The sequence below is a fragment of the Dromiciops gliroides genome, chromosome 2, assembly GCF_019393635.1.
Source record: "Dromiciops gliroides isolate mDroGli1 chromosome 2, mDroGli1.pri, whole genome shotgun sequence".
Lineage (NCBI taxonomy): Eukaryota > Metazoa > Chordata > Mammalia > Microbiotheria > Microbiotheriidae > Dromiciops > Dromiciops gliroides.
This window is the reverse complement of record NC_057862.1, coordinates 635,904,832-635,919,722: the sequence shown is the minus strand read 5'-3', so window position 1 is coordinate 635,919,722 and position 14,891 is coordinate 635,904,832. Positions and strand designations below refer to the sequence as shown.

The 14,891-nt window shown below is 44.5% G+C and overlaps 1 protein-coding gene across 5 annotated transcripts in view; it reads right to left on the bottom strand.

The window, feature by feature from the left end:
* CA7 (carbonic anhydrase 7) overlaps nucleotides 1–14,891 on the bottom strand; it is a 41,037-nt gene that overhangs the window by 16,207 nt on the left and 9,939 nt on the right. For 3 of the 5 annotated variants that reach the window (XM_043990136.1, XM_043990140.1, XM_043990137.1), the window contains exons 3-7: nucleotides 11,585–11,703; nucleotides 9,679–9,774; nucleotides 8,329–8,391; nucleotides 6,133–6,288; nucleotides 826–2,944 (exon numbers count right to left, since the gene is read on the bottom strand). In XM_043990136.1, coding sequence (XP_043846071.1) covers nucleotides 2,822–2,944; nucleotides 6,133–6,288; nucleotides 8,329–8,391; nucleotides 9,679–9,774; nucleotides 11,585–11,703 — 557 coding nt within the window. In that variant the 3' untranslated portion in view covers nucleotides 826–2,821. Of the gene's footprint in view, nucleotides 1–825; nucleotides 2,945–6,132; nucleotides 6,289–8,328; nucleotides 8,392–9,678; nucleotides 9,775–11,584; nucleotides 11,704–14,891 lie in introns of those variants that run through there. The other 2 variants (XM_043990139.1, XM_043990138.1) reach the window with 2 other exon arrangements.

Below are 14,891 nucleotides of genomic sequence, written 5' to 3'. Positions count from 1 at the left end.
CTGGCCCTGGATTCAGGAGGACCTGAGTTCAAATCCGGCCTCAGACACTTAACACTTACTAGCTGTGTGACCCTGGGCAATTCACTTAACCCCAAGTGCCTCACTTAAAAAAAAAAAATTATTTGTCATGTATCTTAGGGACCTTCGAGTAGCTCCTGATCCACATTTTCCAGATGACACAGAAAGGGAAATAGACTTACTTAAGGTCATGTAAAAAGTTAATGAGGAAACTAGGACTAGAACCCAGATCCAAGAATATTTTTTTAATCATACTAATTATTTTACCAGTTTGACTCCAGGAATATTAAGTCCCTCCTCAGGATAAGCTCACCACTTGAAATCTCATCTTCTTAGAGATTTATTCAACTTTGATGTTCAACTCCTCCATAGTACTTTCAGTCACCTTTCTCCTCTGATGTGAACTCCTCTGACCAGCTATTCTGCTCTGTTCCACTCCAGAAGCATCAGGTATCTGGGCATGGGAGTGAGGATGGAGGCTCCTCCCCACCCTCTTTTCTGCTCCCTTTTGGGTCTTGAATTCCCCCATTAAACTGTAAGCTCCCTGAGGGCAAGGGTTGTCTTTTCCTTATTTGGGTCCTACACAGTGCTTGGCACATTGCAGGTGCTTAATCAATATTTATTCACTATTGATTATTATATTGCCTCCATTTTTTTTTTTGGTGATACAATTGGGGTTAAGTGACTTGGCCAGAGTCACACAGCTAGTAAGTGTTAAGTGTCTGAGGCTGGATTTGAACTCAGGTCCTTCTAAATCCAGGGCCGGTGCTCTATTCACCGCACCACCTAGCTGCCCCCTATATTGCCTCCATTTTTATGTCCCTAAACTAGCTTTGAAAACAATCCCTAAATAGTTTCCGGCATGGATCATGGAGCTGTAAGGAACTTTAGAGGCCGGCTAGTTCAAGTCCTCCATTTTACAGATGAGAAACTGAGGCCAAGAGAGTTTAAGTGACTTGCCCAGGGTCATGCAGCTAGGCTGTGTCTGAGGTGGGAGATGAACCCAGATCTCCCTGATTCTAAATGTAGCACTCTTATCTACACATCCATGAGCAATGATAGTAGTGTATGATCCTCTCCTTTGATAGATGGTAAAATTGGATCCCCAAACTGATCTTTACTACCTATGTGACTCTGAGCAAGCTGCCCCCTCTGATGTCTCAGTTCCATCTTTAAAATGTGGATAACCAATAAAGAATATTATATTCTCCTAAAGACTTGCCTACAGCAGGTTAAATGAGAGGTTAAATGATTTGCCCAGAATCAGAAAGCCAGTTTGTATTAGGGGTAGAATTTGAACCCAGGTCTTACTCTACTTGATTCATGATTTTGTTGATCGTTGAGATTTAAGAAAGTTATGAAGAAAATGTTAATAATGAATAAATGTTAATAGTTAAAAGTGTGGTGTGAATTTTCTTTTTCTTTTGAAGAACCTGTAATTAAACATTTACCACTGCACACGCGCACACATGCGCGCGCGCGCGCACACACACACACACGGACAAAATTCATGCACCCACATCACAGATAGGATGTGAAGAAAAGCACTTCATAAACTTGGAAATTAACTAGAAATAGTTTAATAAACTTTATATAAACTAGAAATGTATATTCCTATTATTTCAGATGATAAATTCTGGCCAGTCTGTTCAATTATCTTTTTCTAGAGTTTATGGCCATGTATCACACATATTCAGAGCAGAAATCATGCTTAGTACCATAAATTCTTTCCTTCCTCTATAGTTTAAGTACGAAGTTAAGTGACTAGGACAGCGGTTGGGGGTGGGGAGTGGGGAGAGAGGTAGGAAATCACAAAAATGAATGAATGAACAAAGAGATGGACAAGGAAATGAATAAATGAATGAATGCCTGAGCAAGTGAATGAATCAATGAATGAGTAAATAAATACCATAATCTGTGGCTACCCCACCCCCACCTCATGCCCATCTCTACTGTCAGGGGGCAGACTGGACAGACAGCAGATCAATACACAAAAACACAAGCAACATCACATCAATGTTTTTAATGGTTGGCAGTGAAATGGCAAAAACAACAACAACCCCACAGCCTTCTTGCAGTTCAGTTTCAGTGCCTAATTTCATTATCCGAGGTAAGTAGCACTGGTAAGGGATCTTACACCTGCTATAATTATTGCTTTTTGTCTTGCCAACAGCTGCCCATGGCCTTGGACCACAGGGCCTTATCACAGTAGAGGGTTCAAGAAGGTGCCAGAGCTACTGGAGGGGAAGAGCAAAGTGTTTTGTTCCAGGGGAAAGAGCTTGCACTGTGGAGGGGACAGAGCGGGAAGAGCACCCCTAGAAAGGGGCAGGCAGGTCAAACCCCAAGAGTCATTCCTGACAGTTACTAATATCTACCTCCCTCTCCATCAACCAGGAACTAGGAAGTCACCCTTTCATTCTCCTATTTCTTGCAGCTTTAGGTGGCTCTAGCCCAGGTAGATTTTAATTTTCCCCCAGGTTTGGATTTTTTAAAAGCCTGGTCAGTTTCAAAGCTGTCAAGAGACTATGGGATAGCAGAGTTGGGGGTTGGGAGTAGAGGGTTTCTTAGCATTTAAATCAGGTGATTCCTTTGGTAAGAAAAACTCCCAAAGTCAATTAGAAATGGACTAGAGGGAACTAATAATGCAGCCGAAACGGCCATTCCCTCTCCTACTCTGTCCCCAACACCCAAATGGCTCTGAGAATTCAGTCCATGACCAAAGGGCTGCACACCTGGTTTGGTCTTAGCTGATATGGAAGCACTTTGGACATCATTGCTGTTACCGGTGACAGCATGACCCCCTTCAGGACTGGAAAGAGGCCTGAACCACTCTCCCCTTCAGTGGCTGAGGGGGCCGGAAATTGTTCACCATGTGAACCTTCTCGTCATCCTCTGCAGTGAAAAGGAGGCTCCGAAATTTTTCCATCTGTGGGAAGACAAACCAACATCACTGGCTTAGGCTTACAAAGTAGGTGATGAGTGCTGGCATTGGTATAAATGTGAAAGATGAGTCGGAACTGGGCTTGTGGTTTTCTCTGACCCCTGCCTTCTTTTCTGTCATGCCCATGCAAAGGCGGCAGTTTCCCCATTTTATATTTATTTTGTTGGCTTTTGGCCTCTGGCTCCCTAGTTTTTGAGGGGGCTCTCAGCAAAGTTTGCCTAGCAAAACTTCCATCCTGTCTTCCTCTCCCACTTTCTCCAGCAGGGACCTCTGAATTCTAATTTGTCCTACAGGCAGCTGCCCATCTTCTTACTCCATTTTCTCTCCTTACCTCTCAAACTCTTCTAATCCCAGATCACTGAAAAACAGGCTTAGCAACTTCCATTCTATTGTCCAGGTTATGGAGAAAAGTAACAAAATGCACAGAGGATACCCTACCCCACTTATATTTTATAGCCTTCACCTCAAGTTCTTCAAATACGTTATTTCCAAGTGGACTTACTCTTCGTGAAATGCAGTGGTTCAGGGTTCATAATTATAGTCTAAGCAGTAAATAATTATCTAGTTATGTTACAAATATATTTTCCCTCTATGACAACAACTTATTAGCTGTATGACCCTGGACAGGTCACTTAACCCTGTTTGCCTCAGTTTTCTCATCTGTAAAATGAGCTGGAGATGGAAATCGCAAACTACTCCAGCAGCTCTGCCAAGAGATAAATGGGGTCACAGAGTCAGACATGACTGAAATGACTGAACAACAAATGTCTACCGTGCCGAGTCCATTATATTGTAAACCCCTTGAGGTCAGTTGCCTGGCACATAGTAGGTACTTAATAAATGTTTGTGGATTGACCGTTTTGTGTCCTAGTGCTTTCTTTTTTTTCTGACTTTATTAATTTTAATTTTTTTTTTGCGGGGCAATGGGGGTTAAGTGACTTGCCCAGGGTCACACAGCCAGCAAGTGTCAAGTGTCTGAGGCCGGATTTGAACTCAGGTACTCCTGAATCCAGGGCCGGTGCTTTATCCACTGCGCTACCTAGCCGCCTCCGTGTCCTAGTGCTTTCTAGTCCTTAGCCAGTCAATGACTAGCTCTGTGATCTTGGCCTTGATCTCTGTGCACAGATTTTCTCATCCAAAATATGGGAATGATATTCCTTCACTTCAACAAACATCTGAGCACCTATATGCAGGACATGGTGCTAATCTGGAAGATAAAGGACAGAAATGGAACAGTCCTTGTCTTCAACGTTCTGATCTACTTGACTTTCACTACTCTCTTATGATCCCTCCTAATGTTAGAAGATCAGATGAAGTAACATGTTGTCAATTTCTTTGTAACTTTCAATCACTAAACAAATAAATGGCAGCTTTTACTGTTTTAGGTCCTAGTTCACCTACTCTACTTCTATCCTCTGTTCCATTCTGATTCACTGACTGTTAACTACTCCTTGCTAAGTTGTTGGAAAATAATGGTTCAAAATGGGACCCTGGCCTAGGTAGTTTAAGATGCATTTTAATATGGGGCTCTCTAGTGGAAGCAAAAACCTAAGGCCCATGCAGATTTTCCTTAAAAGACATTGGCCGGGGGAGGGGGGGGGGGAGGGGCTAGGTGGCATAGTGGATAGAGCACTGGCCCTGGATTCAGGAGGACCTGAGTTCACATCCAGCCTCAGACACTTGACACTCGCTAGCTGTGTGACCCTGGGCAAGTCACTTAACCCCAATTGCCTCACCCAAAAGAAAGACATTGGGACAGTCTAGTGGATTTGATTTGCTCAGGGGACTAGGGCTTGGCCCATTAAGAAGGCTTCCTGATCACCTGAGGACAAAAACAGCTCAGGACCGAGCCCCAAAAGAAATTAAGTTTCTACCTTCACAACATCTCTCTTACGTGACACTTTCTCTCCCTTCACTAGCATCTTAGTTCAGGCCCTCATCAATAATCTTGTCTTTCTGGCTTTATGGGACATCACTCCCCTTCCTGCATGCTGAGACCCAGCCAGACTGGCCTTCTCTGTGGTCCTTACCCACGTCATCTCCCACTTTGTATTAGTCATTTCTCATGCCTAGAATATACTTCCTTCCTTATTTTCACCTCATAGAGGCCCTTTCTTCCCTTAAGATGCACCTTTTGCACGAAGGCTTTCCTTATTCCTTTGAATGCTAGTGCCTTCCCTCTCAAATGGCCTTGTTATAACTACTTAGTGTCTGTGTGTGTACATACACACACATACACGCATATATATGCATAATAATGTAACAATCTATCCACAAGGTGCTTGCAATCCAATGAGGGAGACAATTAGTATATATAAGAATCTATAGCATAAATACAAAATTTGGGGGCAGCTAGGTGGCGCAGTGGATAAAGCACCGGCCCTGTATTCAAGAAGATCTGAGTTCAAATCTGGCCTCAGACACTTGACACTTACTAGCTGTATGACCTTGGGCAAGTCACTTAACCCTCATTGCCCTGCAAAAGGAAGGAAGGAAGGAATAAATAAATAGATAAATGAATAAATAAATAGATGCAAAATTTATAAATACATATCTGTACATATATACACTCTAATGGGGAGACAAGTACATATAAAATATATAGCATAAATATAAAAGTAATAAATACATAAGTTTATAATATAACAATAACATAATAAAAGTATATAAGCAATAAACACATAAGTTAATATATATGTGTATTATCTTTATATCTCTGTATGTGCACGTATAAAAATATACTTGTCTCCTCCATGAGAAAATAAGTTCCTCTAAAGTAGGCACCATCTCATTTCTTGTCCCAGTATCCCCAGTACACAGCACAGTACTGGGCATGTAGCAGGGGCTTAATAAACCCTTGTTGATTTATTAGGTGACTCGGCCAAGGTCACCTCCAGGTAGTAAGCAGTAAATTGGAATCTGAGCCCTGATCCTCTGACTCCCCCAGGTGCAGGGCACTTGTCACCGTACTCAACAGCCTTATAATGTAGAATGATAGGCTGAAATATGCCATAGGGGGAGACGGGGCGTCCTTCTGCCCTCAGATGACTCAAATCCTATCGTGGACACTCACCTTCCAATAAGGTCAAAGCTGGTGTGATGAACTGTGCCCTGCCCCCTCCCTCTATGGTCCCACCCACCCGGCTCCCCCAATCCTCTTCAGGTTCACTCACCTGTTTCTCTGAAATGGTGATGGGTTCCTTGAGCACTATCCAAGTCACACTCTCACTCAGGGGTGGTGTGGTCAGCGACCCTGGGTAGGTCCAGTAGTGGAGGTTCATGGGTAGGAGGCATTTGGGATTGAAGCTGTTGAATTGGGCTTTGGTTCCCTGGGAAGGAGAGTCAGCAGAGACTCTGGTTTAGGATCCTACAGGAGCAGTTTAGGGCTTGGGGAAGGTGGAAACAGAAATCCCGGCCTAAGGTTAGACCAGATAGATTTATGGTTTCCTTGTCCCCTTATATTACACTCCAGAGTTTACGTCTGTGGCAGAGTGAAAGAAAACGCTTGTCTTAGAGTCTGGAGACCCCAAATTTAGTAAGGTAGGTGGGCCAGTGGATTGAGCACAGGAAGACCTGACTTAAAATCCTTCCTCAGGCACTTACTAGTTATGTAACCTCAGGGCAAGTCTCTTAATTTTTCTAAGTCCCAGTTTCCTCTAACCTTAGTTCTTTACATAGCATTTTATTAATATCTCATCTGATCTTCATGACACCTTGGGAGATAAGTGTTATTATTATTGTTTTGTTTTGTTTTGCAGGGCAATGAGGGTTAAGTGACTTGCCCAGGGTCACACAGCTAGTAAGTATTAAGTGTCTGAGGCTGGATTTGAACTCAGGTCCTCTTGAATCCAGGACCAGTGCTTTATCTACTCCACCACCTACATTCTATGATTTTATAAAATAAATCCAAAGATTTAGGATTTACTTCCTCAGTGCAGACATTCTCTCCATGGGCATAGCAGATGGTAACACTGGTCGATGAATTTTATTCCAAGGCTCAGATGAGTGTAGGTGATTTGCTCAGTTACTTAAGGAATCTTAGTCCAGCCCTCTCTCCAGCAGGCTGCCTCATGAATAACCCATGGTTAAACCTTCCATGTAACTTCTACTTTGGGAGTCCCACATACCCAGGAAAGAGGCAAACAGGAGATGTCCTGGTACTGTACCCCTGTAAGCTTTACCACGGGCCCAGGCCTTGGTGAGAGGGGAGGGGAAAACAACTGAGCTAAGTCTGGTCAAAACCAAACCCTCCTTCCCCTTCCTGCTTAGAGCCAAAATTGGCAGTGAGGTCTGTTGGTTAGAAATGATGGCAGACGGGGCGGCTAGGTGGCGCAGTGGATTAAGCACCGGTCCTGGATTCAGGAGGACCTGAGTTCAAATCCGGCCTCAGACACTTGACACTTACTAGCTATGTGACCCTGGGCAAGTCACTTAACCCCCATTGCCCTGCAAAAAAAAAAAAAAAATGATGGCAGACACAAAAGTGACTGGAGTCCTTCTACCCATGAGATTAAAAGCCTCCCTGTGAGACCAAAGAGGAACAGAATTCATTCCACTGAACAGATGAACTGCCAGACCATGCAAATCATAATCAGGAAATGGTTGGGAGTTCTGCTCCTTGTTTATATTATGACCCCCAAATCTTTCCAGGATCCAGGCTATATTTGCATGTATATAAACAGGAAAAGTAAAAGGGGCCAACCAGACTTTGACCTAGTGTTCAGTGCCCTCAGTTCCCTAGTTCTGATGCTACCTTAGCCCTCACTTCACTTCTTATTCTCAGGACATGGCCACCTTGCCTTTGCCCCGGTATTCCATTCCACCCCACCTTCCAGGATGAAGGGTGATAATGGCCCCTTTCACTTCTGGACAGGTCTAGTTATTAGAAAGTTTTTCATCAGAGTTAAATTTTGCTTGCCTTTAATTGGTACCCCTTGATCCTAACTTTCTAATTAGCAAGCATTTAGCATTCATAGTATCTCATTTTATTCTCACAACAACCTTGGGAGGTAGGTGCTATTATTATCCCCACTTTACAATTGAGGAAACTGAAGCGCAGGAGGAGGTCGCGATTTTACCAAGGTAAATAAATGTCTGAAGCTGGATTTGAACTCAGGTCTTCCTGACTCCGGGTCTGATCTATCCACAGTGCCGGCTCACCTTCTTGAATGAATCCTTCAAATCCCTCGTATCTATCTTTCTCCCTCTTTGCCCCCTAGCCCAGCCCAATCCTTTTCTTCTGTAGGGGCTGACTGCCCAAACACATCCACAATCACAGTTGGCGGCACTTTGAGAGACCAACTGAAAAACAGATTTGGAGAAAAGACAAAGAATGCAGGAGAAAGCCCCAAAGTCTACAGAATACTCACTTTGAATCTGACCATGTACAGTGCATCTGTCAGTCTGTTCATGCTGGCATGTTCATCTCCGGTCTGGAATTTACAATGGATAAAGTGGTGTTGGGAATGTCTTCTGGGCATGCTCATTTCTGGCCCAGGACACTCAGCCCCCTGGACACCTCCCACAGCCACAGACAGCTCGTGCCTCTCTTTTCCAAAAAGTTCTTGCCCTTAAGGTGTTGACACAACACATCCATGTCCTCTTCTATCCTAACCCCTGAGTGTGCCTGGGATCTGTTGGTACAAGGACAAGGTTGAGTAAACCCCGGTGAGGAGGAAGAGATGACATTGGATGGCTTATGGTGTAACTGACCCCCTGCTTTCTCCAGTATGAATACTTAAAACGGGAAGGAAATTTAGAGGATGTCTTTTCCAAACTCTACCCCATACAGGGATCTCTAATACAGTATCAAGGAATACAGTTATCCACGGTACTGTACCATGTGTAGTGGAAAGAACATTCTGATTCTGGAATCAAGAAGAGCTGGGTTCAAATCCTAGCTCTCCTACTTACTTCCTAAGTGACTTGGGGAAGTCACTTCCCCCTTCTGAGACTCAGTCTCCCAATCAATAAAATAAAGAGGGTTTGCACTATGGTTCCTCCTACATAGATCAATGCCCTACAATCCTGTCTCAGAGAGGAGGAAGCTATGGCTGAGAAGGGCTGTGACTTGCCTATGATCAGACGGTTAAATGAAGAACCAGGCTAGAACTTGGGTCTCCTAATTACCAGGCTATTATCTTTCCCACTGTACTACATAAGGATTTTAAGCTTAGAGAAGGGAGCGCAGAGGGAGATGCACCGGGTTTAGAGTCTGAGGACCTGGGCTTAAATCCTGGCTCTGTCAATTACCCCCTGTATGATCTTGGACAAGTCACTTCCCCTCTGTAGGCCTCAGTTTCCCCATCTGCAAAAAATAAGGGCATTGAACTAGATGGCCCCCAAGGCCATTTCCAGCTCTACTATCCACAGACCTATTTTCTACACTTTGTGCTGAGACCTCTGGGAAATTATACAAGCGGGCTACACAGATCTATCTGGACCGCCTGAGCCTAGATTTAGATTTTCTGACTCTTCAGCCAGTGATCTTTCTTTGCTGTGATGTCTGAGCCAGAAGAAAGTTCCAAGCATCAGCTCCCCTCTCCCCTTAATCCACGAAGAAGCATAAATGGAAACAACAGACAGTATGATTGTTCTCCTCTACTCATCCTTGGGATTTTCACTAAGCCCAGACAAGCAAAAGAGAGAAGTGGGAGGGTGGGGAGTTTCCATAAATGGAGGAGTCGGTGCAAGCCCCTCCCTCTAGTGCATTCACTCACCTCCAGGAAGATGCCGACCACAGCCAGGCCATCCGGGGCTGCAGCTGCTTCTGCGAAGGTCTTATATTTTTTTCCATTCCAGTGAACCAAATGGAGCTGCAAAAAGGAAGAGAGAAACCAAAGCTAACTGGTCACCTCCAGTGGCTCCTCTGCTCAGGGTCCATCCAGCTGGTGGCTTATTTGTTGCCCTACCTGCTCATGCCATTCTGGCCCCTCCACCACGAGGTGTTAAGTCAGGCTTTTGGGTGATCATTCTAGTGGTTGATTGGGGGATAAGGGTTGTCTGGGGGTGCTTCTTGAATTCAACCAGTTCTATAGAATGGAAAGAGGGCTAGACTTGGCAGTCAGGGCTGCATTTGAATCCTAGTTCCAACACTTACTGGTTGTATGACCTCAGCCAATTCATTTCATCTTTCTAGCCTCCATGGCCTCATCTAGAAAATGGGAATAAAAATCCTTGTACTACCTGTCTCATGGAGCTGTGATATGGAAAGTTAAGAACTTCAAGATACTATAGAAAATGTGCATTACAATTATTCTGGTCCCCTTGATGTTAGACTGGGGGCAGGGGTTACCAGGGTTTGTCTCTGTTGACCTTTACTACCTGGTTGTTCTTCTCTCCACCCTTCCAAATACTTCCTTTTCCGGGTCTGTTCCTTCCCCAGGAATATCTCAATTCTGAATCAATCTCTTCTCCTTCCATTTTATCACAACCAGCTCTCAGTTAGAAAAAAATATAATATAATCAAAATAATTGCACTTAATGCAGGTGTGCTGGTAAGTATTTAACAAAAAAAAATACATATCACACGCACTTTTAAGCTTAATTTGCATTATTTTCTCTCATTGCTTTCTTAAATCTAAACAATCAATAATAAATCAAGCCTTTATGGATCACATCTGCTGATTTCTGAGGTGTGAATTCTCACACTGAAAATTTAACCATGAACGTTTCCAATTTGAGGGAGCTATGGCCCACCCTTGAAGGTGATGATCTCACAGATTATTATTAGCTTCTCTCTGGTAGCAAATAAGGCCTTGTTACTAACAAATTCCACCTCTGTAGCACTCCCGAGTCATCCAAGCACTGTCCTCACTATAGTCTTGAAGAGGCAGATTATTGTTGTTCAGTCATGTCTGACTCTTCATGATCCCATTTAGGTTTTTTCTTAACAAACTGGTTTGTCATTTCCTTCACCAGCTCATTTTACAGATAAAGAAACTAAGGCAAATAGGGTCAAGTGACTTGCCCAGGGTCACACAACTAATAAGTGTCTGAAGCTACATTTGAACTCAGGTCTTCCTGATTCAAGGCCAGGCACTCTATCCACTATGCCGCCTAGCTGCCCCTTGAGAGGTAGGTAGTTCAAGAATTATTATCCCCATTTCACAAGTGGAAAAATTAAGGCTCAGATAATAATAGTAATAATAAGCCATTCTTCTATAGAACTTTTAAGTGTATAAAGCACTTTCTTCACAGCATCCCTGAGATAAGTAGAGCAGAGATTATTGTCCCCATTTCACAAATGAATAAAATAAGTTTTAGGGAAATAAAAATTACTTGTCCCATGTCACATAGGGAGTGAGAGAGTTGGAACCCAGAGATTTACATTATTTACTAATGGTGGAATTTCAATCAGAGTTGAAGGCAGAGAGTGAAAAAGGAACCTTCTCCAGGCCCCTCAGTTAAGAGTACACGGAGGATGGATAGAGCACCAGCCCTGGAGTCAGGAGGAGCCGAATTCAAATCCAGCCTCAGACACTTAACACTTACTAGCTGTGTGACCCTGGGCAAGTCACTTAACCCCAATTGCCCCGCAAAAAACAAACAAACAAACAAACAAACCAAGAGTACATGGAGGGAGATGGAGTGGTTCTATAGAAAGGACAGAGCCCTAGGTCTTACCTCACTGGAGAAGGACTTCCCATCCACTGTGTGTTCTGAACCTAAGCAGTGTTTTTTCCCCCAGTGAAAATGGAACTGCTTCAGCCGGTAGGGGCCATCCAGGGGGCCCCCCTGCACCACTATGGAGAGAGACAGAGGGAGATGAAGAATTCTTTTCTCTACATTTCCCCCAAGGAAATAATGGTAGGAGTGGAAAAGGCATTTTACAACTCAAAAGACCCTTTCAGACACAAATTCTTATCCAGCTCGAGAAGGACTTAGCCAGATAGTGATGTTAATTAGCATTTGTATAGTGTTGGGGAGGGGAGAACTAGTGATTGTGGACTGAGAAACCGTAGGTGCCCCGGCCTTGCCTGGCCTCCCCTCCCCTAAAACTCAGCAGATTAACCAAGAGGTGATTAGCCTACAGGGCTCTCTTCGGTTACTGGGGTGCAAAGCTCCCTAAATGGAGGAAACTGAGCTTCACAGGTCCAGCGACTTGCCCCCAGGTCACATACCTCCTAAGTGGCAGCCTTCCGATTTTGAGACAAGCCAACACACCCTAGGGCTTATGGTGTCTTTTGCCCTATAAGGAAACTTGGGCACAATCTAGTTTAACTCCTTTATTTTATAAAAGAGATTGAGGCTCAGAGAGGGGGGAAAAACTTGGCCAAGCTTACAAGTAGTTCAGAAGAGCCCAACGTCCTCTAATGACAAATACAATGAATGCCCCTTTCTCCACCACATGCTGTCTCCTCTCAAAAGTCTCCCTAGGAGATGGTACCATGGCCAGCAGCAGCCTGCGCCAAGGCCAGAGATAAATCACAAGGAGGAAAGGAACAGGGATAAAATTTTCATTTGGAAAATACACACTGCCCTAATTCTGGCTGGCTCTGGAGCAGAGCCAGAGTTGGAAACCCCAGGGTGAAGAAGGGGGCTCTGTCCCCAATCAGGTCCTCCCTCAACCCACCAGGCACATCCCTCTGAATGAGCCAGACAACTAGGAGGAAGGTTAACCCTTGCAGGCTCTAGAAAGAGCTGGGATGTGTCTGTTCTGCAGGCTCCAGCCAGGAGGCAGCAGCTGATAAGCAGAGGGGTTCACTAGTCTAGAACTTCTTTCAGTTACTTTGGGTTCTAAGCTCCCTTCCCCTTTACTACACCTGAGACAACACACATCATCCAACTGCTCCCTGGCCTTTCCCATAACAAGCTATACCACTTTCCAGCCCTGACACAAAAGCCAAGAGAGAGACTAGGAGAATGGCACTGCCAATCCTCATAATGCAGAGGGAGATTCCTTTGGCTTGGAACCCCTACCTTTCCTGTCTTCACTCATTCTCAAGAGGCTACAGGGAACAGGACACTAGATCTTTGGGTCCTATGGGTCTTTTATTTTAGAGAGGGCCTAGGACTGAGGAGGACAGAGGGATAGCAAGGAGAACTGGGGATAGCAAAGGAAACCCCTATCTGCCGGAAAGTGGAGCTATATTTGGAACAACAGACTTTGGCTCTGCTCACAGACCAATTAAGGTACTGTGCCATGGTTGTATTGTATTGGTGTTCTGTTGTCTGTGTTCTGATTTGAGTATCACAACAACCCTGAGAGATAAGGGGATGTTGTTATCCCCATTTTACAGATGAGGAAACTGAGGCAGACAGAGGTTAAATGATTTGCCCGGGGTCATACAGCTAGTAAATGTCTATGGAACGATTTTAATTCCAGTTTTTGTGACTCCAGACCCAGCTCTCTATCCACTACATCACCTTTCTGCATCCCTATATTGTGGCATGGTCGTCGGGTCACATTTCTTTGTTGTACTAATTATATTGATTTGCGGTGATAAGAGTGTGTGTTCCCATTGCTGTGTTGTTCCTTAGTTGCACTGTCATACAGAAGCCATACTATTGTGTTTGCATTGATGTGTGGCTGCCCTGTTGCACTGTTGCATCATGTTACTCCGTGTGTGCGCATGGTCATGGGCAGGTGCTGCTATATCACTAATCCTCTCCCAGGACTGTTTGTAAACAACCCTGAAGTTCCAGAGGGACATGAACTGCTAGGATGGTTCTGGACTTGGGCTATTTCATTGTTTTCACAAAAACCTGTTTTGGTTGTCTTGCTACCATCTCCAATTGTCCTGATGTCTATCTTGCCACTGGACCCAGATGGCTCCAGAGAAGAGAGTGAGGTTGGTGACCCTGCACAGCCCTCCCTCGCTTAAGTCCAATTCAGTCCAAGTCATGACATCACCCCAATGTCATGGTCCTTTTCAAGAATGAAGGACAAACAAACAAGCTAGTTATATTATCTCTTTGCTATGTTATTGTGGCTAACTTTTGTATCTTGACTTCTCCAGACAAAATCAGCTTGTCTCAGGGGTCACTGTAATTGTGATCCCCTGGGTATGGGTTTTGTGTAGCCTCAGGGGTCCCAAGACTATCTCATCTTCCATTTCCAGCTTGGGTCAGCAGCAGCCAGAGCAGCCTCTCCTGCCTCCAGTTTTGTCTGCAGGCCCACACCATGGAGCCAGTCTCAGGAAGGGCTTGAAAATGCCCAGCTCTGGGTGGGCAACATGAAGGTGGCTGCTTTTACAAGCAGATGGCAACACAGGGAAACCTGTGCCAGCCCCCCAGCTGCCAGCCAACAGACACTTCCAGTCATGGCTGAGACATACAGCAAGACAAGCCAATGAGCTGGCTCTGGGCTGACCCAGAGAGGGCATGGGATTTGAATAGACAAGCATTAGCAACCAGGTCCCCACTCCATCCCAAAGACAGGCTGAATTTTTTGCTGGTCTGTTTTCCTCACTAGAGGACAAATAAGGATAAGACATGTTGCACTGGCAACCCTCCCCCACAATGTTCTGTTTTGTTTTGGGGTTTTTGGCAGGGCAATGAGAGTTAATTGACTTGCCCAGGGTCACACAGCTAGCAATTGTCAAGTGTCTGAGGCTGGATTTGAACTCGGGTCCTCTTGAATCCAGGGCCAGTGCTTTATCCACTGCGCCACCTAGCTGCCCCTCTCACAATGTTCTGAACCAGGGTAGGGCGTCCATTACCCAGTCTTGTCTCCTTCCATCTGGAATAGGGCCAGAGATGACCCTTGGCAAAACCAGGAAGTCATATAACCACAGGACTTGGAAAGAGGAAAACCAAACATTTTAAAGTGGGAGTTCTTAACTTAGGGTCCTCAGACCCCCAGAGAAGGTCCATAGATAAGTTTTATAAGCTCAACAAACTTGGATAAAAAAAATACATCTTTATTTTCTCTAACTCCTAAGTGAAATTTAGTCTTACCTTGAATTATGTATGTAGGCAACAAATATTA